Source organism: Prionailurus viverrinus, unplaced genomic scaffold (genome assembly GCF_022837055.1).
Source record: "Prionailurus viverrinus isolate Anna unplaced genomic scaffold, UM_Priviv_1.0 scaffold_45, whole genome shotgun sequence".
Lineage (NCBI taxonomy): Eukaryota > Metazoa > Chordata > Mammalia > Carnivora > Felidae > Prionailurus > Prionailurus viverrinus.
Genome location: NW_025927610.1, coordinates 2,961,474 through 2,987,712, shown reverse-complemented (window position 1 = coordinate 2,987,712; position 26,239 = coordinate 2,961,474). Strand labels below are relative to the sequence as shown.

The window sequence follows — 26,239 nt, the reverse complement described above, 5'->3', positions numbered from 1 at the left end:
GGAGGCATGAGAGAGGGGCCAGCCCGGGAACTGGGGGACCGGCCCCCAGCCCGGGATAGCCCCACTCCTCTGGCCGGCGTGGTGAATCTGTCCCCCAGCCACTCTGGACCGTGAAGGCAGGAAGTGGCCTGGGTGTGGGTCGGGGGACGGCAGGGCGGCTGGTAGCCGGGTAGCCCTTCCTCCTCTGTACCCGCCGCCTCTGTGGGCTGGGCTCAGGCTGTGCGGACCTGGAGATCCGCACCGCCCCCCCCCCCCCAGGTGCCCACGACGCTACACCTGCAGGCCCCCAGCACCAGCAGGAGAAGCCTTGAGCACAGGCCATGGCGGACAGGCCTCACCAAACCCTTGGAAAGTTCTCTGCCAAGGAAAGGAGGGGACATGGCCGGTGGAAGTCAGGGGCAGGCTGTCCGGGAGGGCAGCTAATGAAGACACTCCGTGCCCTGGAAAGGCACGACCAGACGCATGCCAAGGGGGAGAGGCTGCTCTCGATTTGCTGTGTGTCCTGGGACAGGTGGCTATCGTCTCTGAATCAAAGTAGATTCCTCATCTGTCTGCTTGAGGTCAGTCACCTCCTCAGCCTCAAAGGCCCAAGGGGCTGGGAGAGGGAGCCCTTTCCTGAGCCGGCCAAGGTTGGTCAGGATCCCCAGGCTACCCAGCTTCTGTGGGTTAGCCTGGAGTCTGCACTAGCCAAACGCTGTCCTCAGCCAAGTCAGGTCCCTGTGGGGCTGGGAGCGGGGGCCACCCAGAGCCCTGAGCAGAGGCCGTCAGCTGAGGCCTCCGACCCGCTCGTGCCCCCAAGACATGAACATGTGAGCACAGAAACACACACGCGCAAACGTGTGCACCCAGGCTTGGCCCGGGCCCAGGGTGTGCTGGGATCTGAAGCCCCTGCCTTCACTGGGTGTGTGCTTGGGCAGGTGTGGGGAGCCTGCCCAGCCTTGCTCTGACCCAGTTTTCCAGGCCCGGCCCGGCGGGCAGCACTGGCAGTGGAAGTTCGCAGAACTTCTCGTCAGCAACGTGGGTGCCCTGGGCCGGCGGCACCCAGCTAGCTCGATGTGCTGAGGGCTGGGGCACAGGCGGCTCCTGGGGACACACAGGTGCAGACACGGGCTTGTGTGCGGGTCCACGTGCATGTGCTCAAAGGTGTATCCGCGGGGCCCCCTCTGAGGCTTCCGGACCCCACCTCCTGGGGGCGGGCCAGCTGCTTCCAGGCCCCCCTATACCCTGCCCACCTCCTCTCCTACCTCAGGACGAGCCGATACATCATGCAAGGGCCAAGCCCCGTGGGCCCCACTACTGATCTGGTAGAGTGCTCCCCGGTTACCCCTTCCTGGAGGTCAGTCATAGCCCAGCTGGAGACCAGGATCCTGGGAGGTCATGGATTTGGGGCTAAGCCCACGGAGCCACAAGGGCTAGGAAGGCCTCAGGAGCCGTCCCAAAGGAGGGGTGAAAGGGAGGGTCCGGATGGGCAGGGAGGCCGCAGGGCATTGCCAGGGCAGAGCCTGCTGGGAGGGGGAAGGGAGGGAGTGCGGAAGGGTGGCCGTGGGAAGGGAGCTCTGCACTGATAAGCCCCTTTGATCTGCACTGAGGCAACACAGACCCCCCATCCTGAGATAACCTGGACCTGGAAGCCACAGACCCTGGCCCAAGCTGTCCTCTCCAAGGCACCCTGCCCCCACCCACGGTGCGCTGGGCAGACCCTGGCCCAGACCGTGACTGGTTCTCTGGGCAGGCTCGGTGGGAGGCTGGGGCAGGGGTGACCTGAGCCAAAACCCAGCAGGCGCCCCATGAAGCCGGGAGGGAAGCTTGGTGCGTGCCTCCCCCCGGAAACCGCCCTGGTCTACAAGGCCTCCCCCAGCCCTGGCCTGGCTGTATCTGGCCTCACCGGCCCGGGAGTGGACACCTCTCCCCCCTGGCTCCCCACTGCTTTCACCCTGAGCCTGGGGGCCCCCCGTGAGGCCGCCCCTTGGCTGTGGCCCCTTGAGCAGCCCTGTCTGACCTGAATTGTACCACAGCGTGGGCACAGGTGTGGACGCTGCTCTGCGTGGGACAGTGGCACACTGCCCAGGCACCCTCTCCATGACAGCTACCCTCTGCTTGGGAGAGCCCAGGGGGCTCTCCCAACCACGCCCCCAGTCCCTGCAGGGCAGGCCCGCTGGACAATAAAGTTGTCACAAGCTTTGGGCCATGGGGAAGGCAGGCAGGCGTGGCAGGGGAAGGAGGCTTTGGGAGGCCCCGCAAAGACATCTCTATTAGGGGGCCGCAGACCCTGCCCAGCCCCAGGGCCTCCCAGGACGTGGAAGAGGGGGCGAGCGTGGGCAGAGGTGGCCCTCAGGCTCACTGTCCACCAGGGCCCACTGGGAGGGCAGGCCCATTAGGCAGAGGAGCAAACTGAGGCTGGGAGCTGCATGGTGATGGCACCCCACTCTGAGAGACCCCTTGAGTGGGGGAGCGCCCTGAGCAAGCAGTTGGTGAGATACAGTCCTCCTGAGGTGCTCCCCTTGTGTTCAGCAGGCGCCCAGCACTCACCCCTGTCCCAGTCTCCTGGGAGGGTGGGACCAGAGCAGGGGCTTCCTGCCAGGGGCTGGCCACACCCCACACGAACCCCCACATGAACGGTAGCCTCTCTTCCTAAAAGCCCAGCATCTGGGCTTGGGGAGAAGCCCCTGATGGGCCACTGCTCCCCAGCTCTCCTTCCCCAGGGCTGGAGAGGGTGCAGGCACACGGCCACAGGGCCCTGGATCAGCAGAGGTCAGCTACGGCTTTTCTTCCAGAATCCCCAGAGCCAGGCCCCCTTCCCTAGGAAGCCCAGGCGCCCCCCCCAGGCCCCCCCGCCCCCCCTGAACGCTTTCCCGGAGCTGCCTCCTTCCTCCGGACCGCCCTCCACCCAGGTGCGGTCACGGCCCCTCTACAGATGGGAGATGAGGCCCTTGTCCGAGACCAAAGGACCGGGCAGCAGTGGTGCTGGGGCAGATCTGGGACTCTGCCCCGGACGCCAGGCTTCGACCTTTCACTCTGCAGCCTACCCCTAGGCCAAGCGTGTCAGCCAGGGCCGCGGGACTGAGCTGGCCACTGGGGCATCCTGGAGCGGGGCGTGCCCCCATGTTACATTCTCCCGGGCAGAAGGCCTGGAGGGGGGCGGGGGGGGGGCGGGGATCGGGGCTCACGGTGGGCCTGAGTCTGAGCTCACGGTGGGCCCGAGAACAGGGCTCCTGACGACAGTGGCGGCTTGGTGTGCCAGCAGCCTCTGCCCGGCCTCCTCGGCAAGTTCATTCTGCAAACAGCTGCCTCCTCCAATTAGCTCGGTGCAGCTCTGCGCGCCAGCATCCGGGGGAAGGGCCTGGGGGTGGGGCGGGCGGGCCCTCCCTCCAGCAGCTAGGCGCGGGCCTGAGGCTGTTGGAGGTGGGGGGGGGGGGCGGCCCGCCCCACAGACTCCCTAAATGCTGCAGAGAACGCCTCACCCTGCCCAAGCTCAGTGGACATCTCCCCAGGTCACTGTGTACCTGGGTGGGCCATGCCACCCAAGCTTCTGTGCCTCAGTTTCCCCCCCCTGTCAAGCACGGCTGAGGAGCAGGTGTGAGGTTCTTTGTCAGAGCGGCCATCACCACCAACTTAAGTCCTCCTGTTCCTGGTCCCACCGGTTGGAGGTTGCCCGGCCTTGAGTTCTGGGGGGTTCCCTTGGCCCCAGCCTGGGCTAGACAGTGGCTCTGGCCTCCAGCTGGCAGAGGTGAAGGCCTCCCCTGCCCACTGGACCCAGCCGGCCGCTCTGACCTCGCTGGCTCTGGCTGGAAGCGGGGCTGAGGGTTTTCCACGGGTGACCTGTGCAGAGGCCAGCGGGGGCGAAGGGCCAGCGACGGAGGCCCTGACGAGGCTGAGGCTCAGGGCAGAGCTCGCAGGGGCTTCCCAGAGCAGGTGACACTGGCCAGCGGGACCCAGAGGAGGGGGCCTTCCACGAAGCAGGGTGGAGGCTGACCAGGAGGGAGGAGGGTGTGACGCGGGGCTGGCTCAGCGGCCCCTGAGGCCTGGATTCCTAATTCAGCGGGAGCCTGCAAGCCGGGCTTGTTTATTCTTGGCAGGAAGGCTGATGTTGGGGGGTGGGGGGGAGTGAAGGCTTTTCAAAAAATAATAATAATAAAAACGCTCATTTAGAAGGCTCCCAAGACGTGCTGAACTCCAAAAGGGTCTTGGAAAAAATGCTGAGAAGGTTTAAGTGTAAATGGACCCAAAACACCATAATTAAATTTCCCTTAAATTTACCAGAGTTTGGGGTCAAAGAAAAAATAAAACTTAGGGAAAATACACTTGAGGGTTCAGGCGAATGCCAAGTGCTTAGAAAAATAGATTTCTGAGCTGCTCCGCGGCTACCGGCCTGGCCCCCGCCAGCCCCGGGAGCGGCAGAGGCCTTAACCGCTCCTGGGCCTGGGCCGGCTCTGGCCACCTCTCCAGGGGGCCCTGATGCCCGGGCCCACCCCCCCAGGGAACCTCCCCAGTCGGACCCTCCGCCCCCTGGGCTATGGAGCCGGCTGGCCCGATGGGCCAGGACTCCCCTCCTGATGGGCCAGGACTCCCCGTGGGGAGCTGGGGGCCCCTCACCCCCAGCCTGGGTTGGAGCCCAGCGGAAGCTCGAGCTTTCTTTCGTCTCTCCCTCCCCCACTCCCTGCCACAGCTTTCCTGCATCTACAGACAGCCCTGGTCTCCCCGCTTGCTCCTCTGGTAGCAACCACGCTTTCCAAACCTGAAGTCAGGATTTGAGGTCTAGTGGCCTGCACAAACCAAGGGGTAAAGAGGCCAGAAAGTCTGGACCGGGGCTGCACCTCCCAGAAGACAGCCTCCCAACAGCACAGGATTATGGTGTTGCCCTCTTTGCTCAGCCTGCCAGGAAGCTCAGAGCTAACATTAAGGATCTTGTACAGTAGCTAGTGTTGGCCAATGGATTTTGGAATATATTCTCTTCTCCATGTTCTTTAAAACCCCACTTCTGTTATCATGAGCGAATCAGTTGTGCTTTTTATTTTAATCCTCCTATTTTCTGAGTATAAATTTAAAAGGCAGAGATTACCCATGATCCATAGCAGCTGGGGCCTCTCTCAGATCTGTTCTTCTTTGGGGGACAAGGTCAGCCCAGCCCAGCTCGGCACCTCCTCCCCCATCCTGCGGTAGCCTGCCCCAGTCCCTGGGGCCCACACGGGAGCAACGGTGTCCCGAACAGGCGGAGATGGGCGCTAGGAGACGCAGAGCTCCAAGGGGAGATCAGGCAGTCCGCCCTGGGGGGCCCCAGGTGAATGGGGCCGAGACCTGAAGTTCCCTTGGGGCCTCAGTTTCCCCCATCGGAGCCCTGGGCCTTGGGGCAGGGCAGGGAGAACCCCCCAGCAGCAGCCGCACCCCTGGGCCAGGCACTCCATCGCAGGGGTAGACGGGCAGGAGGCTGTGAGCAGGGGCCCTCCGTGCCCTGGCTTCCAGGCCCTGATGGGCATCGATTGGGTGGCAGCCGTGGAGACCGCGGCATGCCAACAGTGCTGTGGACAGCAGGCAGGATGTGGATTCAAGTCCCCACACGGGCTGAGGGACCCATCCCTACACCCGGGGCAGGCGCCCCGCGGCCCGGTCCCCCTCCCGCAGCCTCCCTCTCAGCTTACACCTGCACAGGCCCCAGCAAGCCGGGCCGCCCAGCTCTGAGTCACTGACCAGGCTGGGCTGGGCCGGGCTGCCCGTCAGCCCCCCACTCTTGCCCGAGGCCTCCTCCACTCACCTTCACTGGGGACCCCCGTGTGGGGGGGGAATGGGTGGCTGTGTGGGGGGAGCGGGGGTGGGGTATAAACACTGAAGGGAGACTACCCGGCCAGGACTCCTACCGCCACCACACCGACCCCCAGCAGACTCTCCACTCCCTGGCACCCGCGCGCCTGCCGGATGCGCCCAAAGACGGCCTCCCTCACGGGGTCCAGGACACAAGGGGTCTCAGGGGAAATGCTCCGTCAAGAGGGCCAATTTTTAGAAAGGGTCGCTGAGATCTTGGGGAGCAAGGCACAGACAGCACGGTGGGGAACGCCCTGATGTCAAGGGAAGGCCCCGTGCACGCTTGGACCTGGAAAGAACAATGGTGAACAATTAAATTATTTCTGAGTAACAACGAAAAATGCCTTCAAGCAATGCCCTCCCTGGTGGCAAGGGCGGGGCACACCAGACGAGTCCCCTGGTGCTGGCGACAGGCAGTGCTTGGACCTTTTGGAAGCAGTTTGGCAGAATCAGCCGAGAGCCACAGGAACCTCCTGTTCTTTGACCTAAATGCCACCAGACGTTTAGGAGAGGCCATAATGAAGGGATCCCTTCAAACTGTGGGTGCCGCCACACGAGACAAATCCGCATCCAGACCCCCGGACACTGGGGATGTGACCTTATTTTTTGTGGTGTCATTAAATTAAGGTCTTGGGATGGTCTTGGATTATCTGAGCGGGTCCCACATTCAATGCGCAGTTTTCCTAGAAGAGCTAGAAGGGGCAAAGTCCATGTGACTATGGAGGCAGAGACTACAGTGATACGGCCAAGAGTCCAGAAGCACCTGGAGCCTCCAGAGGCAGGAAGAGGTGGGAAGCACCCTCCTCTGGAGCTTTGGAGGGAGCAGGGCCCTTGATTTCAGACTTCTGGCCTCCAGGACTGTGAGAAACTAAATTTCGGCCAACCGGTTTGTGGTGACTTGTTACAGCAGCCTTAGGAAAGGAACACAGAGTGTGAGGCACCCAGGGGTCAACCCAGGCCTGGCGCTGGAGGAAGAGGGGGGCACACCCCTTCCCGCAGGCCTGAGGGAGAGGGGGCAGGGCAGAAGAGCACGGGGCCCGTCTCCCAGCAACCTCTCCTCTTGCTAGTGTTGCCTGATGGTCAGATCCACACAGAAGCCGCAGAGGACAGGGCCGGTGATGCCGCGTGTGGGGTCAGGCTTGCTGGGACAGATAGAAGAAGGGACACGAGGAAATAGCTAACACAGACGGGCAATCCCCTATGGGCACTTCTGCTAAGGAGACAGTCTTGAGAGGCAGAAAGCCACTCGCAGGAGGATGGATAGATGCTCGCCTCTCAGAGTCACAGGGATGCAGGGTGGACCCCTGAGAGGGAACCGTGGGCACCGTCCTGGGAGCGGACTGCAAGGAACAATACAGAGCCTTTGCTGGGCCTTGGAAGGGCCCCCTGGGAAGCCAGCCCCCAGGTGCCAGCGGCTGGTCCTTCCTCCCTGCCCCACTCTGAGCAGACGCTGGCCCCGCCTGCCAGCTCTATCCACCAAGGAATCTGGGAGGACAAACTCAATCCAGTCCACACAGAGGAAGAGGGCAAAGGGGACCATCATCCCACACCCATCCTGGTATGTTAAGTCACTGATTAAGTAACTGGTTAATAGATCAGAGCACAATGTGCTGCTGTGGGCCCTGGGATGGTCTCCCGGGAGAGGACCTGGGTGGGGTGGCCGGGCACTGGAGGGGTCTGGACAGCCCAGCTAGGATGCAGTAGAAGGGGCGTGGGCTTGACTAGAGCAGGCAACGAGGGAGGGCAGCACACAGCAGAGATGCTAATCTGTCAGGTAGGCACAGAGGGGCTCCCTGAGGGCTCCCTGGGTGGGGGGGATCCTTTTAGGCCCCTGAAGTCTGGCCTCAGAGGCTGGGTGTCTCCAGTCTGGTGTCTTCAAAGCATAGCCTGCACCTACGGCTGTGGGGTGGTGTCAGCAGCCAGCCACAGAAGGGCTTTCATGGCCATTTTCCTGGTGAGCAAACCGAGTCTCAAAAGCCGCAAGCCAGGTGGTCCAGAGACACTTGGCTGGGGCATGCCAGAGCCATGCCCAGGTGCCCTCCTCTCCCACCTGGTGCCTGTAGGTCCTCTGGGTTTGCCTGAAGGTGGGAGTGCCCTCTTCCTTGCGAAGGTGGGCACACTGGGTCCTCTCCAGCTCGGCTCTGTCCCACCCAACAGCGAGCAAGCACCTGGCACAGCTCTGGCCACCAGCTACCCTCATCCGTCCTCAGAGCCCTGGGGTTGGGGGGTTGGTGTCCCTGTCTGAGGCCCCCAGCCCCTGCTCTCCATTCTGATGGCTGGCAAGCACCCAATCTCTAAACTTATTTCCTCTTGGAGGATTGGGGGTGAGGATCCCCTTTGGCAGGGAACTCAGGCAGCTTAGCTACAAGTGTACCACAGGCCCCTAATAAAAGCAGCAGTGAGACCACAGCCCCCTCGTATTTCAGCCCCAGGCAAACAGGCAGAGCTGCCCTTCGCTCCCAGGCCTTTGCGCACACGGTTCCGCCTGCTTCGATGCCGCTCCGCGCTTTTCCACCTGAGGACTGGCTGTTCACACCTCAGGGTTCAGCGTGAGCAGCTCCCTCTCCGTGAAGCCTCTCGGACGGGCTTCACCTACCGCAACGCCCTCTCTACGTCCCCGGGTTCCCTGACCTGAGGCCCCGATGGGCAGGCAGCAGGGTGGCAACCGGGACTGCGCGCGGCGCAACCAAGGGTCCGCGCTCGGCCCCTCTGCGCGCTCGCGGGGCCCAGTAGTGAGACTGGGGGCCTCGCGCGTCCAGCCCCGGCTCCCACGCCCTCCGAGACCGCCCGGCGCCCCCGCCCGGCCCCGCCCCCTCTAATCCCCTCCGCGGGCGGGGGCCAGGCGAGCCGCGGCCCCGCCTCCGGGCCGTCTCAGGGGAGGGGCGTGTCCCGCGCCCGGCGAGTCCGGGCGGGCGTGGCCGGGGCGGGGCGGGGCCGGGGGCGTGGCGGCCGCGGGCCAGCCCCCGCTGGCTGCCGCGCGCCTGGCGGCCCGGGCTCAGTGCGCGGTGGCGGCGGCGGCGGTGCGGACAGCTGGCGCCGCGCGATCCTGCTCCGCCGGGCGCACGGACGCACCGGCGAGCCGACGCTGGAAGCACGGGGCGCGGGCGTCCGGCCGGCGGACAAGGAGCCGGAGCAAGAGCCGCGGGCAGCGAGTGGGCGCCAGCGGCCGCCAGGTCGGTGCGCGGGCGCGGAGGGGACGAGGCGGGCGCGCGGCGAGGCCGGAGCGCGCGGCGGGCTCACGTCCCGAGCGGTCTCCGCGGCGGGGCCCGGCCGGGGCGCAGGCTTCCCGCTCTGGAAAGTTTGCCGCCGCCGCCGCCGCCGCCGCCGCCGCCGCCGCCGCCGCCGCCGCCGCCCTGGGAGGGCTCTGCAGAAGTCAGGGAGGGAAGGGGGAGGAAGGGAGGGACCGCGGCGGGGAGGAGGCGGCCGGCGCCAGGCGGCCCGGGAGCCCTGGGCGGCGGCAGCGGCGGCGGGCGGGGCGGCCGGGGGTCGGAGGAGCCGGGGCGCAGGAGCCCAGCCACCGCCGCTTCCGCCCCTACGCGCCCCGGATCCTCCGGGGTGACGAGCTGCCCGCCTCCTCCCGCAGACTGCCTAGCGGCGCCCTCCTCCCGCCGGTGCCAGAGCGGGGCCATGGGGGGCAGCATGCCCGCGCGCGCCGCCTGAGGACGTCGTAGCCCCCGCCCCCACTATGGGCGCCCTGGCTCGCGCCCTCGCGTTCTGCGTGGCCGTGGCGGTCGTGACCGGCGCCGCCTCGGGGCCCCCCGGCATGGAGCAGCGCGTCGTGCGGAGAGCGGCAGGTACGGAAGGACCCGACGGGTACCGGCGAGGGGCGTCGGGGCCCAGGAAAGGGCTCCTGGGTGGGTCTGGGGCGCCGGGTCTGAGTGGGCCCGAGGGTGCGCCCTGGGCTGGCACTGCGGAGCCCGTGTCCGGGTTCCTGCCGCCCTCGCTCCCCGGAGATCCGGGCCAGAGCTGGCGCGGCAGTTTGTGGGGCCCCTGGAGGCTCAGGGCTCCCACCCAAGTGCGAGGCCGCGGCGGGCAGCTGAACGCGACCGTGGAGTCCGCGGCCACCGCCCCCCGCGGTTTCCTAATGGGGCGCAGCGTGATCCCGGGCATCACCCGGAGGGCGCGGGGGCTACGTTTCCGTGGTGATTCCCATTGTTGTTCTGCGGGTTCTCACTGACGGCAAGTTCCTATTGTCGGCGCCGCAGCCCCTGCCCGCCTCCGTCCGGGTTCGTGGCCGGCTTCGGCCCGAGCGAGAGACCGCATTTCGGAGGGAGGGTGTGAGAGTGCGTCAGCCTGCCACCGGGGCCCTGCCCGCCCCCCGTGGGCCGCGTGACGAGGCCGCGGCGTCGGGTGCCTCCGCTCCCAGCCCTGCTACCCTGCCGGGTGGGTGACAGCGTCTGCCTCCCTCCCCGCCCCAGGGCGCGCGCCGTAACGCCTGGCCGCTGTCCGAGGGACGGGGAGCCGCGGACGCCGGCGGACTGCCCAGGGCCGGTGCACGTCGGGGGTCGGCGAGCGGCGCGGAGGGGCGGGGGCGCGTCGGCCCGCCAGGCCCCGCCCCGCACACGCGCCAAGGCCCTCGAGGTGTGGCGCGCGCGGCCCCCCGCCGGGCGCCCCGGGAGCCGCAGCCCCGCACGCGAGCTTCCCGGCTCCGGGCTCCCGGGGCGCCCGCGAGGGGGCGGCGTGCGGGGGCGGCGGCCGCGGGCCCCGGGGCGCGCGCAGCCCCGCTGCGTCCCGGCGGCCGCGCGGAGGGAGGCCCTCTCCCGGTGAGCTCACGCCCCACCCGGGCGAGACCCGAACAGCCGCTCCTTTGTACCCGGCGCGGCCACAGACCGCGCATTGATGGCGGCCGCGGCGGCCTCGCGGGGAGGTGTGAGCTGAGCGGCGGCGGGCGCGCCGTGCCAGGGAGGCGGCGGCCGCGGGCGGGACGGAGGCAGATGGCGGCCCGCCCCTCCCTGCGCCCCCGCGCCCCCTGCTCCGGCGGCGGCTGCAGCCTCCCGGAACAATGTCATTTTTTTATGAATGAAGTGGGCCTGGCGCTTGAATGCGTGTGTCATTCAGCGGCGTGACAGAGGCCGTCGCGAGGTCAGCGCGCGCTTTTAGCGCCTGCTTAGGCGGCCCCAGCTTCCAGGGGCGCCGAATAGGCGGTCGCGGGGGGAGCCCCGAATTAGCATTCGCATTCAGATAAAGATATTACTCCCTACGGCCGAGGAATGTCAACTAGCCCCGAGGAGGGGGCGAAGGAGGGGGCTCCGGGCCCTCGCCTGGACCCCCTGCGGCGTGCGGGGCCCTCCACCCCCCCCCCTCCTCTGGGAACTGGCAGTCCGCGGGAGGCCGGTCCTGGGGCGCAAAGCCTGTGGTGCCCCCACTGGATGCAGGCCTGGGGCACAGTAGCAGGAGGGACCCCAGGGGTGGCGGGTGGGAGGTACAGGGACTTTTTCCTCCACCAGAGCATAGGTGACCCCCCCCCCACCCCAACCTCCTTATCCCCGAAGTAGAGCCGGGAAGACAGGTACTGAATACATGGGTCAGTATACTTAAGCCATTTCTTTAAGTAGATGAACCAGACAGCAAAAACACGAAGACCTTCTGAAACTTAGAGGTTCCAGCTGACATTTTCGCCAGGAAACATAAATTAAAACGCCACAGTCCGCTGGGGTCAAGGTGGGGAAGGTGTTCGCCCCTGGACTGACCTGGGCAGCCTTCATGTCCACATGGGGCCAGTGTTCTGGGTGAGGGGCTTGCTCAGGGAGGTTGAGGGGGGGGGAGGGGCGGGTGCCATGTGCCCTGCAGTCTGAGCCCACCCAACCAGAGGAGTCTCTTGGGGGGCACAGGGCATTTCCCACAAAAGCACTGGCTGCAGCCTCCCCCACCCCTTCATCAGGGCTGGACTTTGAGCCCTGGGTGGTTCATTAACCTGGTTGAGCCGAGGCTGGACTTCTGGCCTCAGCTGCACTGAGCCCCTGCACTGAGCTGAGAAGCACCCCTGCAGGGCCTCAGGTCTTCCTTGGGACTGATCTGGGGCCTGGCTGTGCCCCGGTTCACAACTGAAACTATAGGGGAGCTGGAGCCCTGGCAGGGACAGGCTGGGGGGGCAGCCAGGCAGGCCTGAGCCATTTACCAGTGAGTAAGCAATTCCCCGGAGTCTCTTCTGGATGGGAGGGGAGCTCCCGACTCTAGATCCTGCTGGGGGTCCTCACCTGTGTGTGTGAGGACGATACTCACAGGGTTCTGGGAAAGTTAGGCTGGATAATCCTGTAAGCCCACATTAGCTTGCTGGGTTTCCAAATCCCCCTTTTTTTCCTTGGTTATGAAACTTTTCAGAAAGTTTCCAGGTGGGGAGGTTGGAAGATCAGATCCTCTCCCTTGACTTGAGGTCCCTTTGAGACACCCCTTTCTTGGACTTTTTTTAAATGTTTATTTATTTGAGAAACAGAGCGAGTGAGGGAGGGACAGAGACAGAGGGAGACAATCCCAAGCAGTCTCTGCACTGTCATCGTGCAGCCCAGCCCGACACGGGGCTCGATCGCAGTGTCATGGGATCATGACCTGAGCTGAAATCGGGTTGGACACCTAACAAACTGAGCTTGCCCAGCGCCCCCCTTGGGCTGTTTTAAAGCACATCCCTGGCAACCAGTCCCATCCCCTGGAAAGAGTGGAAAGCTTCACCACGCACCCTGAGCCGGAACCCTTTGTTCCTCATTCCGCCCTAAAACCCAAATCCCTCGGTAGCTGCCAGCTCCAGGGGTTCCTTTGAATCAGGTCTGAATTTGCTGGGTGTTCTCTGGGGTCACCCCGAAGGCCTTTCTGAGGATCCCTGTGCCTCCCCCCTTCCCCCCCACACACTGGGGGAGGCTTGACCCTGACCACAGCCTGGTGGCATCTCTCAGCCTGGCTGTCGCATGCTTCAGCACTTTATTTACTTATTAAATGAAATTTTTTTAACCTTTATTTTTGAGAGAGAGAGAGAAAGAGAGAGAGAACACAAGCGGGGGATGGGCAGAGAGAAAGGGAGACACAGAACCCGAAGCAGGCTCCGGGCTGTCCGCACAGAGCCCGATGCGGGGCTGGGACCCATGAACCGCGAGATCGTGACCTGAGCTGAAGTCGGAAGCTCAACCCACTGAGCCACCCAGGTGCCCCTCCAGCACTTTAAACCGCTTGTGGTGGCCTCCCTGGCCTGCGGGTGGGATTTTTGCCCTGTGCCACAGTGGGGGAAATTGGGGTATGAGGCCAGTTAGTAACAGTCAGGAGGACACTGATTGGGGACATCCCCGCAAGCCCAGCTGGGCCCTTCCAGGACGCAGTAGTCCTTGGGCTGTGCCTGTGGGCTGCACTTGGCATGTGGCCCACACCGGGGCGGGGGTGGCAGCCAGGAGCAGGCACCGTGGGACCCACAGGGTCAGACCTTCCGCCTGTGCTCACCCCCCTCAGTGGCATGTGGGCACCTGCCGTGGCACATAGGACTTCCGTCCTCTAGTGTGTGTGGGCCCCAGAGCCCCCTTTTGTTGATCGGGAAAGACCCCTTCCTGGGGCCGAGCGGCACGTGCCCCAGCCACTGCCCGAGTGGAGCCAGACCGTGACTTTTAGCATCCGCTCATGCCTGTCACCTGGAGTCCTGCCTGCTCTCTGTCCCCCTACCTGACACCACCCACTCACGCCACTGGTGGGTCACCCCCAGGGTCTCCCGTGGCTCAGGGTGGGCCTGGTGGATCAGATCTACTGGAGGCAGAGATTTCTGCCAGTCTCTGCCCTGGTCCAGGGGTGTCCCGTCCCCCACCTCCCTCCGCCCACCAGCGGACGGCTGCCAGGCATGGCTGGCCCCGGGGCTGCTCTGTGTCCGTCAATCCCACACTGGACCGGGTTGAAGTGAATATACTGTGTGGATGGCTTGACCTGCTGACGCTGCCCAGACCAAACCGGAACCAACAACTGTTGCCCTTGGGCCGGGGCCTGGGGCTGAGGCTGCCATGACCAGCCTGTTCTCCGCCTTCTGGGGGGCCTCAGTCCGCTCCCAGCACTGGGTGGTCCCCACAGGACACAGTGGCCGGGACCGAGGGGCTGGAGGTCGGGTCAGGAGTCCTCCGACAGTGGGGCCCTCAGGGACACAGGCTCAGAGGTACTTGAGAGACCCTCCCGGTGGGCATGGGGCTGGTGAGGCCACCTGAAGTGGCTGGGCAGAATTGGGACTGTCCAGGGAGCCAGGGGCCGGTGTAGCTAACAGCGGGCAGCTGGGCCCTCGAATCTAGGCCACGCGTCGGCAGAATGACAAGTGATGATGTAACTGACCCAGCTGGGTCTGGGGAAGGAGGCCTGGGCGCTGGGACCACCCACCCCTGTCCCGGGCCCCAAGCCCAGGCTGCCCGCCGGGCATTGTCTGGCCCTGGCAGGGAGGCCTGGGGGTGATAGCCCTGCCAGTGATGTGTCCCTGGATCTCAGGCCTCGGCCCCTTGAGAGGTAGGCAGCCGCGGGGCAGCGGTGCGGGACCCCGGGGCTCTCCGGTGGACTCCCGCCCTTGGCAAGGCTCCTGCCTCTACCCCAACGTGGCGTGTACACGGTGAGGTGGGCCAGGGCACCTCGGCCTACTCTGGCCCGCTCGCTGGCTCAGTCTGGACAAGTCCCACCTCCCGCAGCTCGTGTCCTCGGCTGTGAAATGGGAGTCCCAGGTCCCCTCCCCCCACGGGCCTGTGAGACACCGCTGTCCAGACATAGTATCCTATTTACGACCTGCTTCTCACTGTGTGTTCGGTGTACCACTGAGGTGTAGCTCGCGTGCAAGCCCCTTCTCTCTAGTCACGGTGCAGTTGTCCCTCATCCCGGAGAGCCCCCGCCCTGACCCGCCCCGCGGGGTGCGCCGGCTCTTGGTAACCAGCCCATGGCCAGTGCCGGCTCCATTCTCGTGAGGCCGAGCGTCTGCTCTCCGGTCCGGAACTGCTTTCGAAGCCAGGATGGGGGGGGGGGCGGGGGGGCATCGAGTGGGTCCCATCCTCCTGGGGCAAATCGCCCCTGTCCCCAGCCCAGCGTCCCTGCCTCCAGCCTCTGCTTCAGCCGGAGGCGTGTGAGGGACTGCCTGTGAGCTCGGGATGGAGTTTGCGTTTCTAAACGGTTATGAGCAAGTCCAAGGAGGGGCTGTCTCGGTAGCTTAAGCGTCTGTTCACTTCAGCTCAGGTCGTGATGTCACGGTCGTGAGCTGGAGCCCCTCGTGTGGCTTCGTGGTGGCAGGGCAGAGCCTGCTTAGGATTGTCTCTCTTCCTCTCTCTCTCAAAATAAGTAAATAAACTTAAAAAAAAGAAAAACAAAGACGACTTACTTACACTGAAATTTGGATTTTCAGCGCCCTTACGCATGTTCTGATGGGTGTGCGCTGGGCCGCATGTGTCCGTTCACATGCGTGTGGTCTATGTCAGCGCTCCGGCGACCGGCCGGAAAATATTGTCCCCCTCCGCCCCCGCCCTTCACGGGGCACTCTGCAGGACCACAGTTCTGGACACTGGTCCCTCCCTTGTGTGGGGCCATGTGGGCCCTCGCCGAGCCCCCTCCCTGCGGCCTCCACTGCGTGTCGATGCAGTGGGCACGCCGTGGTGCCTCCCGGGGTGCCGGGCGCCCGGTGCTCCCGCTCTGGGGGCTCCTGCCTTAGGGTCACATCCATATCACCTACAGAGGCCCCGGGACCTGAGCCCGGCCCGCAGGAGCAGCTGGTCTTTGGCAGCGGGGACACCGTGGAGCTGAGCTGCCACTTGCCTGCAGGTGGCCCCACAGGGCCCAGCGTTTGGGTCAAGGACGGTGTGGGGCTGGCGCCCTCAGACCGCATCCTGGTGGGGCCTCAGCGGCTGCAGGTGCTGAACGCCTCCCACGAGGACGCGGGGGCCTACAGCTGCCGGCAGCGGCTTACCCAGCGCGTGCTATGCGACTTCAGCGTGCGCGTGACAGGTACGTGCCTGCCGGGGTCCTCCGAGCTCCCTGAGCGGCAGGGGGGGGGGGTCTCGGGGCGGTGCTCTGCAGCTCCCCACGTTGGGGGTCTCGGTGGTCCCTGGTAGAGAGGAGGGTGCCGCACGGGAGACACGGCGAGGGGCACCTGTCCCACAGCCACACGCTCTGTTGCCTGCGTTTCAGATGCCCCGTCCTCCGGGGATGACGAAGACGGAGAGGATGAGGCTGAGGACACAGGTGAGCCTGGGGTCCAGGCGTGCAGGGCGAGTCAGGGCTGGGGACCCGCCTTCCTAACTGCCAAGCCCCGTGCTCCCTGGGAATGGGGCCTCCTGCTCACAGGCAGGTGGGAGACCGAGGCCTGGGGGCCACCTCCCCAGGGTCCCACCGAGTGCGGGGTCTTCCTCGGGGTGAGGTGGCCTCGAGCGAGCCCTGGGCCTGTGTGCCCCAGCTTGGGGGAGGGGGGACCGTGCTGCACGGGGCTTGAGGAGCGGCAAGGAGGCCGCTGCGGCCTCGGGTGAGGTGGCCTGTGCCGGGTGTGAGTACGGCAGGGCAGGGGGCTCAGGGGGCTGCTGTGGGGCCAGTGGGCTAAGGGGTCGGGGGCCCGGGAGGTGGGGGAGGAGGGTGGCCGTGGGCGCCAGGGACACCAGGTTTGGGCGGGTGTTGATGGTACAGGGGATACCGTAGCACTTGCTGGTGACAGGCCACGGGTGCGGGAGAGCAGGAGGGGCGGGAGCCACCGGGGTGTTCCAGCCTGGGACGGTGGCGGGGCCACCTTGCCTGTCGTGGGGGGTGGGGGGCAGGGAGGGGCAGTGGGCTGTTTCCGAGGAGCCCGGTTAGCCAGGCCGAGAGATGTGGGACATGGTTGGGGGGCCCTGTGGGGTCTAGCGGGCAAAGAGGTGAGGAGGGGCCGGCCAGGGACACAGAGCTGGGTGGGGACGCTGGAGAGGAGTCAGGTGCCAGGATAGTCGTGTAGCAGCTCTGCCTTGGGCTCTGAGATAGGCAGGAAAGCTGAGGGGCCGCTGGGTTTCTTCTCTTTTCCCTATTTCCTTTGGCTGCCAGGAAGTTCAGAGCAAAACTCCAGGCCCAGTGCTCCTGGTCCCTCTGACCACCCCCCTCCCAAACCCGGTGGGCTCAGGGGCTCTGGGGGTCACGGGCAGGGCTGCTCTGCAAGGGCAATGTCTCTAGCCGTGCTCAGCCACCATCGTCTGGGCCTGCAGGGCTCCCTGGGTCACCCCAGAGTCTCTGCCCCGGGAGTGCCCCCGGCCTGGGCCTCAGCACCCTCCTCTGCGAGGTGGCTGTGTTGGAGGCGGCAGGGGTTGGGGGCCAGGGGTGCGCTGTGTCCCTTCCCTGTCCGGGGGTTGCCTGCCCACTTCCCGTGGCAGGAATGCGGTCCCCACCTCAGCTCCATAGAAGGATGGAAACCACTTAGGGTGGGGGCGGGGACAACCCTGAGAACCAGGAAGGGGGCAGGGCCTCCCACGTGCCACGTCACTGCCGTGTCACCATGGCCCCTCCCACTGCCCAGCAGACCCTGGAGTGCTAGAGCGGGTGACTCGGTCTCAGAGTCTGGCCACCTTCAAGACTCTGGGCTCTCCAGGTGGCTGGGCCTCACGTCCCGGTAAATTGCTTCCACAGCCCGGCCCCTGGTCCCTCCGGCTGGGCTCTGTGACCTGGGCTGACCCGGTTCCTCTGCTGGCCCGGTCTCCCCTCAGCAGGCCTGCCCTGTGGGTGCCTCCCTGGGTGTCTGGGTGCTCCCCTGGGAGATACCCTTGTGTCTTGAAGGCTCCTGGGTGAGGGTGTATTATCCTGGACCCTTGGGCCCTCCTGGCTGGTGTGGGTGCTTGGGGCAGCGGACGGGGAGAGGAGGGGATGTGTGTCTTGGCTTCGAGGATGCTGGGAGGCGGTGTTGGGGTCGGCGGGAGCCTTGTCCCGCCAAGGCGGGGGGCCCCAAAATCCGACACTCTCTGTGCAAGGGAGGAAACTGAGGCTGGAGGGGTGGGTGGTGGGACAGCTTCCGAAGGGGGGGGGTGGTCAGGCGTGCCCTGCTCGAAGCCTGCTTACGGCCTTCGCGTGCCCCTCTGCCAGCCGGGGCCCCTTACTGGACGCGGCCCGAGCGGATGGACAAGAAGCTGCTGGCTGTGCCGGCCGCCAACACCGTCCGCTTCCGCTGCCCGGCCGCCGGGCAACCCCACTCCGTCCATCTCCTGGCTGAAGAACGGCAAGGAGTTCCGGGGGGAGCACCGCATCGGGGGCATCAAGGTGGGCCTTGCGGCGGGTGGCGCCGGCCGGTGGGGGCCTCGGGCTGCCGCCTGCTCACCCGCGTGCCCGCCCGCAGCTGCGACACCAGCAGTGGACCTGGTCATGGAGAGCGTGGTCCCGTCGGACCGCCGGCAACTACACGTGCGTTGTCGAGAACAAGTTCGGCAGCATCCAACAGACCTACACCCTGGACGTGCTGGGTGAGGCCCGGCGCGGGCGGGGCGGGGCGGCCCGATGGCTCGGCCGGCCTGAGCGGCCCCTGAGCCCCGTGTGCCCTCCCCGCAGAGCGCTCTCCGCACCGGCCATCCTGCAGGCGGGGGCTGCCGGCCAACCAGACGGCGGTGCTGGGCAGCGACGTTGAGTTCCACTGCAAGGTGTACAGCGACGCCCAGCCCCACATCGCAGTGGCTGAAGCACGTGGAAGTGAACGGCAGCAAAGTGGGGCCCGACGGCACCCCCTACGTCACCGTGCTCAAGGTGGGTACCGCCACCGGCCGAGCCCGGGCCCTGGGGCCTGGCCCTGCTGGCCCCCAGCGGCCGGGGACTGGGTTACGGGGTCGGCGGGTGGGGCCCAGGCTATCGGACCGTCGGGGAAGGAGCCGCGGAGGGGCTCGGGCCCGGCACTGGCGGGACCGGGGGCCAGGGGCCGGAGGGGGCTGGGGGCCGGGGGCTGGCTGGGAGTCTGGGCTGGGTCCCAGCATGTCGGGCGGGCAGCACACGGCCCCGCAGTGAGTCCTCAGTTTCCCCCTCTGCTCTGAGGGTGGGCCTGCAGGCAGCGCCCTGGGCCGGGCTCAAGCTCAGGGGCCTGGCGGGGGGGGGGGGGGGGGGGGGGGGGGGGGGGGGGAGGGGGCAGGCAGGTGGCAGCCTAGGCCTCCGGGCGAGCTCTGGGCCCCAGGCGCAGGCCGCGGCTCCTCCAGCCGCCCTGATCAGGGATCAGGCTGTGTCACCCCCGAGCGGGGCTGTGTCAGTGCTTGTGACAGCGCGGCTTGCTGCCCGCCTGGCTCCCTCGGCCCTCGCCTGGGGCAGCCTCAGCTTGGTTCCCACGGCCCCAGGGTGGGGTGGGCCGCCGGAGCTGGGGTGCTTGCGATACTCAGCCCGAAGAGAGACGTCGGCCGCCGGTGGGGGCGTGGGGGGCCAGGCGCCTGGGCTGAGAGCAGGGGTCCAGATCTGCCTGGGGAGGCTGCCATGGCCCCGGTGGTGATCTCTCTGCACTCGTGGGAACATGCTCACCGTGAGCCGGGCACCGTCACGGCAGACCCAGCCCAGAGCCCAGGGATAGGCAGGCTGAGTGCCAGCCCAGGAAGGCCTCTCCGAGGGGCGCCTGCGGGGCCGCACTCGGGGGGGCCGTGGTGGGTGGACGCGGGGAAGGGGCCTCCTGTGAAACCACAGCCCGCCACCGCCTCCCGCAGGCAGCCTTGCTGGCTGCCCTCGCCGAGCCCCCGCTCCGTTCCTTGAGGGCCACCCTCGTGGCGGGGTCTGCGCCAGGGGCCTGCTCCCGCACGGCCACTCTGTGCCTGGCCAGGCTGCCAAGGGCGCGCCTGAGCCGGGTCTCTTGTCCCCGCAGTCCTGGATCAGTGAGAGGTGTGGAGGCCGACGCGCGCCTCCGCCTGGCCAATGTGTCCGAGCGTGACGGGGGCGAGTACCTCTGTCGAGCCTCCAATTTCATAGGCGTGGCTGAGAAGGCCTTTTGGCTGCGTGTCCACGGGCCCCAAGCAGGTAACGACTCTGTCCCACGCTGTCTGGCACGCCGAGCTCCAGCTCCCGACGCCCTGGCCGTGCGCCCCCGTCCTGCTCGCTCCCTGCCCTGCGGCTCGCATGGCGCTCCGGCCGGAGCCACCTCTGCAGTGCCGGTGCCTCTGGCCTCCACTGTGACCCGCCCGCTTCGAGCCCCCGCGGCCTGTGCTGCCCCTGCCTGTGCCCTACACGCACCCCCACAAGGTCTCCAGCCCCGGCAGGGGCCGCTGCCCTCTGTGAGCCTCCGCCCCACCCTCCCCCGCGTGTGCGTGCGTGTGCGCGTGTGCGTGCGTCTGTACGTCTGTCTCACCCTCGCTTGCCCCTGGCTCCGCTGCCCGCTCGCCCCCGTTGGCGTCGGCGCGTGCGCGTGTCCGTCCGCCGGCGCCCCCCCCCCCCCCCCTCCGCCCGCCCCCGCCCCGTACACGCGCTCACCCCGCATGCCGCGTCTGTGCAGCGCTGCCGGCCGCACGCCTGGCGCTCGCCTGGGACAGAGGACTCGCCGGTGGAGGGACTGGCTTCGGGCTCTGTGTGGACGCACGAGGCGGAGGACCCGTGGCGCCGCGGCCGCGGCCGCGGTGGTGGTGGTGGCGGTGGCGGCGGCGTTTTCCTTGCAGCCTGGCTGGACCGTCGCCGTGTGGACTGTGGCTGTGGTGCCCGTGGCAGGTGCTGGCGCTCGCCTATCGCGCTCTGTTCTCTCTTTGTAGACGGCGGGCGCTAACAGCACCGACAAGGAGCTAGAGGTTCTGTCCTTGCGCAATGTCACCTTTGAGGACGCGGGGGAGTACACGTGTCTGGCGGGCAATTCTATCGGGTTTTCCCATCACTCTGCGTGGCTGGTGGTGCTGCCAGGTACTGGCTCCTGCTGCTGCTTGCTCTGTCCCTGTCCTCTCGGGGTCGCTGGCTTGGGTCACACCGGAGCTGCCGAGGGCAGGCGGGGGACGCCGTGGTTCGTGGCCACCTCGTTCTGCAGAGCTCCTGGCCGGGGCTGGTGTGGGGATAAAGTGCACGTGCCGTCTTGCCTCCGAGGGGCCTCCCTCGAGCCCCCCCAACCCCCCCAGCTCGGTCCCCAGCAGCCCATGTGGCGGCTCCGGTGTCACCCCGGGTGGCGGGCGTCAAAGCTGCCGGCTCCGCTGGGCTCTCGCTCTCCTGGGTGCGCCCCTCCTGACCCGGCGTTTCTGACCGCGGATCCTCAGGGAGGGGGACGTTGAGGCCTCGGCGTCCCCACCAGGGGTCCGAGCCCCTTGTCCCCCACTCCCGCCGCGCCTGGGGCTCCCGGGAGGCGGGGCCGGCCTGCAGCGACGGTGTCTTTGCAGCCGAGGAGGAGCTGCTGGAGGCCGGCGCGGCGGGCAGCGTGTATGCGGGCGTCCTCAGCTACGGGGCGGGCTTCCTCCTCTTCATCCTGGTGGTGGCCGCCGTGACACTGTGCCGTCTGCACAGTCCCCCGAAGAAGGGCCTGGGCTCGCCCACCGTGCACAAGGTCTCCCGCTTTCCACTCAAGCGACAGGTAACAGAAAGTAGCTACCGGGTTCCGAGCCGCCCGGACGCCCCCGGGGCCCGCTCCTCTGGGCTCCTGAGCTCAGGGACTCCCCGTGGCGCGGGAGGCCTGGGGCCTCCCGGGGACACAGGTCTCCGCGGTGGCTGAGCCGCCCCCCTCCCTGGTCTGCACGGGCTCCACCAGGAGCCTGGGGTACCCTGCAGCGTAGGACTTCTAGGGCCTTCCTTCGTGTAGGGCTGAGCGGAAGTCAGATGCCCCCTCCCCACCCCTTAGCAGCCCTGCCCGCGTGGGCAAAGCCACGGCCCGGCCACCCCTGGGGCGTGTCTCACCCTCCCCCCTGACCCTGTGGATCGGCCCCTTGGCACCAACCTGTCCCTGCCGACCCAAGCAGGTGTCCTTGGAGTCCAACTCGTCCATGAACTCCAACACGCCGCTGGTGCGAATCGCCCGGCTGTCTTCCGGGGAGGGTCCTGCGCTGGCCAACGTCTCCGAGCTCGAGCTGCCCGCCGACCCCAAGTGGGAGCTGTCCAGGGCCCGGTCAGTGGGGCTGGGGCCCTGACCCGGCGGCGGTGGGGGCACACACAGGGTGTGGTCCTGTGGCGGGGGAGGGGGCACCACTCAGAAACCTGATCGGAGTCAGATCAGAGTCGGGTAGGAGTCCACACCGTTGATGGCGTGGCAACTATCGACCAGAGGAGGCCGGGCCAGGGGCAGGTGCTCCTGAGGTGTCGGCGCCCCTTGCAGAGTGCTGTCTGGATGGCCCCACACAGGGTGGGCGAGAGGCTGGCCGGCCAACGTCCTTTATCCTATGAGAAGTCATGGGGGCAAGCGTGGAGGGCTTCCTGGAGGCAACGACGCTAGGCCTCAAAGACTGTCCGGTACAGGGCCTTGAGCTGGTGTGCATGCTCACTGCCTTTCGGTTTCTGCCCCCAGGCTGACCCTGGGCAAGCCTCTCGGGGAGGGCTGCTTTGGCCAAGTGGTCATGGCAGAGGCCATCGGCATTGACAAGGACCGGGCCGCCAAGCCTGTCACTGTGGCCGTGAAGATGCTGAAAGGTGAGGGAGGAGGGAAGGATGTGGCGAGGGGAGCCTGTGCAGGGGGGCAGGGGCAGGGGCGGGGCTGCGCGGCAGCGCCTGATGCGGTGCGCCTGCCCTCCCGTGCAGACGACGCCACAGACAAGGACCTGTCGGATCTGGTGTCGGAGATGGAGATGATGAAAATGATCGGCAGACACAAGAACATCATCAACCTGCTGGGGGCCTGCACGCAGGGCGGTAGGCTGCGGGGGGCGGACAGGCGGGCAGGGGTGGGGGCGGCGGGCGGGGCCCTCCTCTGACGCCTGGGCCCCCAGGGCCCCTGTACGTGCTGGTGGAGTACGCAGCCAAGGGGAACCTGCGCGAGTACCTGCGGGCGCGGAGGCCGCCAGGCATGGACTACTCCTTCGACACGTGCAAGCTGCCCGAGGAGCAACTCACCTGCAAGGACCTGGTGTCTTGTGCCTACCAGGTGGCGCGGGGCATGGAGTACCTGGCCTCGCAGAAGGTGAGCAGGGCGGGGGGTGGGGGCGGCGCAGGGCCCATGAGGGGGCCGATAAGGGCACTCCGGCCTGCAGGGGAGGTGGCAGGGGGGGGGGGGGGGGGAGGAGGGTCAGCCTGAGGAGCCTCAGCCCTGCCCCCTCCCGCCCCCAGTGCATCCACAGGGACCTGGCGGCCCGCAACGTGCTGGTGACCGAGGACAACGTGATGAAGATTGCGGACTTTGGTCTGGCCCGCGACGTGCACAACCTTGACTACTACAAAAAGACCACCAATGTGAGCCTGGCTGGGGGAGGGCTGGGGGGAGGGGGGTGCGGAGTGGGCCTGGCTGGGGGAGGGGGGTGCGGAGTAGGCAGCCCCAGGCACCAGGAGGGCATCTGGTGACCGACATACCCCCCCTTCCCCGCCTCGCCCTCCCAGGGCCGGCTGCCCGTGAAGTGGATGGCACCCGAGGCCTTGTTTGACCGAGTCTACACCCACCAGAGTGACGTGTAGGTGGTGGGGCGCGGGGAGGGGCGGGGCCGCGTGGGACGCAGGGTGGGGGGGCCCCAGCGGTGGCTCCTGTGGCCGATCTCCCCTTCTTGCCAGCGGGGTGCGTCTGGGGCAGGCGGGCTGCAGAGGGCACAGGACCTCTGGTGGTAGGACAGATGGGCTGACGGTGCCGTGCTCCCTGCCAGCTGGTCCTTCGGGGTCCTGCTCTGGGAGATCTTCACTCTGGGGGGCTCGCCGTACCCCGGCATCCCCGTGGAGGAGCTCTTCAAGCTGCTGAAAGAGGGCCACCGCATGGACAAGCCGGCCAACTGCACACACGACCTGTGAGTGCACGGGCCCCTCGGCCGCTGCCCGGTTCGGCCCCGGGGGGGCGTGGCCTTGGTGCCCGCGGCGGGGGGCGGGTGGGAGCGAGCGCGGGCGGGGCCCGTGCGGGCACCCGGCCCGGAGCCTCACCTGAGCGCCCGGCCAGGTACACGATCATGCGGGAGTGCTGGCACGCGGTGCCCTCACAGAGGCCCACCTTCAAGCAGCTGGTGGAGGACCTGGACCGCATCCTCACCGTCACGTCCACCGATGTGAGTGCGGCTCCCACCCACCTTGCGGGGGTGGAGGGGGCACGTGGGGGGCGTGGCCCTGACGGCTGCCTGCCCCCGCCCCCCCCCCCCCCCTGCAGGAATACCTAGACCTGTCGGTGCCCTTCGAGCAGTACTCGCCGGGCGGCCAGGACACCCCCAGCTCCAGCTCTTCGGGGGACGACTCTGTGTTTGCCCACGACCTGCTGCCTCCGGCCCCTCCTGGCGGCGGGGGCCCTCGGACGTGAAGGGCCGCCGGCCTGCAGGCCGAGCCCCCACCAATGTGAGAGCAGACCCCAGCTCACCGTGCCGCCGTCGACCGCAGGGGCCCCGTGGCCTGGGCCTCAGACCTGGGCCAGATGGACGGATGGACAGACAGCTTCGTGTGTGTGCGCGTGTGTGAGCGTGTGAGTCTTGAGGCCCCTGGCGCCCCGGTGCAGGGTCCCTGGGGTGCCCGCCCTGCTGTATGATGACCTCCTGGCTACGTGTGCTGGCAGCACCAGGGGGACCGAATGTAGAATGTAAAGGGGCTCCTCCCTGGGGCCCCTCCCCCAGGCTCTCCCCACGCATGGCTGCCCCGCCGGGAGCACTGGCGGGGGGGGGGGTGGGGGGGGTGGGGGGGGGGGTGGGGGGGGGGTGGGGGGGGTGGGGGGGGGTGGTGTCCGGCCAAGCTCTGGCATCCAGCGTGGACCGAGGCCCCTCCACTTGCCCAAGCTGAGCCTGCAGGGAAGCCTCCCCCCGCCCCCGCCCCCCCCATGATACACCTCCCACCCAAGCGGCACCTTGGGCCTGGGGGGGAGTGCTAGCCCGCAGCCTCCCCCCACCTCCAGGCCTCCCCACTTCCCACCCTGCTCCTTGGGAGACTGAATTACGGGTACCTGAAGGCAGGAGGCTTTAACTTCTGTCCGAGAGGTTCGTTCCAGAAATGAGTGTACATTTATATAAATAGATGCTGTGTACAGGATCTACACATACGTATATATAGAGATATCTATACGGAGGGAGGAGCCGGTCTAAACGGGCACAGGACCCTGAGGGTGCAGGAGGGAGGCGCAGCCGCCGGCCCGGGAGGTTCCCGAGGGATCTGCTGAGATCAACGCGAAAACCAGCAGGCGATCGAGAGGCTTTTCTGGCAACGCAGTTTTGTTTTAAAATTGTATATTTGTAAAGCTATTTATCGACCCCCAGAACCCCCGGCCCTGTGCCCCTCTCCCCCCCCGTGCTCATAGTGTTCAGCCAGCCGCGTGGCAGAGAGGTCTCAGTTTTAACTTATTAACAGCCGAGAAGGTTCCTGCTTCATGTAGAGGGCCCGCTAAGGGCTTCACCCCAAAGCCCAGCCAGGTCCCTTGCACCCTTAAGGGTCGTTAATAGTTTGAGGTGATTCTAGTGAGGATATTTTATTTCCTTTGGCCTTCTTTCACAGGGGAATTAGGTTTCTATAGGGTTTTTCTTTAGGAGATGTATTTTTTGGACTTCAAAGCAAGCTGGTATTCTCATGCAAGTTCTAATTGCCATGTGTTCTGAGTGAGGAGGCAGTTTCCAGGGGGGGGGGCAACCCTGCACGCAGGTTCAGATGTTATTAGATGTTACAAGTTTATATATATCTATATATATAATTTATTGAGTTTTTACAAGATGTATTTGCTGTAGATTTAACACTTCTTACGCAATGCTTTTAGACTTTTATAGCCCAGACTGCTACCTTTCAAAGCTTGGGAGAGAAAGCCGTCAATTCAGTTTTGTTACTTTTTGTACTGTTAATGGCCCGCATTTGGGTGGCTGTCTTGCTCATCGGCCCGCCAGCCGGGCAGCGGTCCAGGGTGGTCTCTGTTCTCAGGTCCCCAGCCTCATGGGGGTCAAAGGTGTCGGCCCAAACTGGCAGATGCGCTTTCCAAAAAATAAACAGAGACAACTGGTTCACATCCCTGCTCTGTGCTTTCTGGTTTCCTGCTCTTCTGCAACCCCAGGCAGTGTCGTCCTCTCCACCTGGGACAGGTTGTCCTCCGCCCCCGGAGGAGGGCAGGGTCACCGGCTGCCTGGGTCACAAGCCCTCTACAGGTTTCCAGCTCAGGTCTCTGGCTGGGATAGGACAAGCCCTGGGCAGAGCAAGGGTCAGCGTGGTCCGGTGTGTCCAGCTGCACGGGGGCACGGCCCCGGCAGGGCAGAGCCTTAGGACCACCGGTGGCCTTCACTGCCTCAGTCCGAGGTCCCCAAGGGCAGGGGGTGCAGACACCATAGTGTCCACTGGAGGGACGATGAGACCATCACGGGGCAGGCCTCCCCTTCCTTGGGGGGCTGTAGGCCTGCCAAGCCCCCTGGCTGCCCCCAGCTCTTGGGAGTCCACGTGGGCTCTGGGGGCCGAAGCCTCCTGGGGAGGGGGAGGTGGTTTCTAGGTGGGTCCCCCCCCCCCACCCCCATGGAGCCACATG

At 66.4% G+C, this 26,239-nt stretch overlaps 1 protein-coding gene across 1 annotated transcript; it reads left to right on the top strand.

Moving 5' to 3' along the window:
- The first annotated feature begins 8,794 nt into the window (after positions 1–8,794).
- On the top strand, positions 8,795–25,732 carry FGFR3 (fibroblast growth factor receptor 3). Its single transcript, XM_047847274.1, is given in 23 exon segments — positions 8,795–8,969; positions 9,380–9,590; positions 15,454–15,723; positions 15,907–15,960; positions 17,809–17,903; positions 17,905–17,982; positions 18,059–18,074; positions 18,077–18,111; positions 18,113–18,182; positions 18,268–18,383; positions 18,385–18,459; positions 19,547–19,561; positions 19,563–19,698; positions 21,030–21,220; positions 21,603–21,748; positions 22,145–22,266; positions 22,375–22,485; positions 22,563–22,753; positions 22,900–23,022; positions 23,167–23,237; positions 23,424–23,561; positions 23,708–23,813; positions 23,912–25,732. Coding segments are annotated over 22 exon segments (2,415 nt in total). The 5' UTR covers positions 8,795–8,969; positions 9,380–9,481; the 3' UTR covers positions 24,059–25,732.
- The last annotated feature ends 507 nt before the right edge of the window (positions 25,733–26,239 follow it).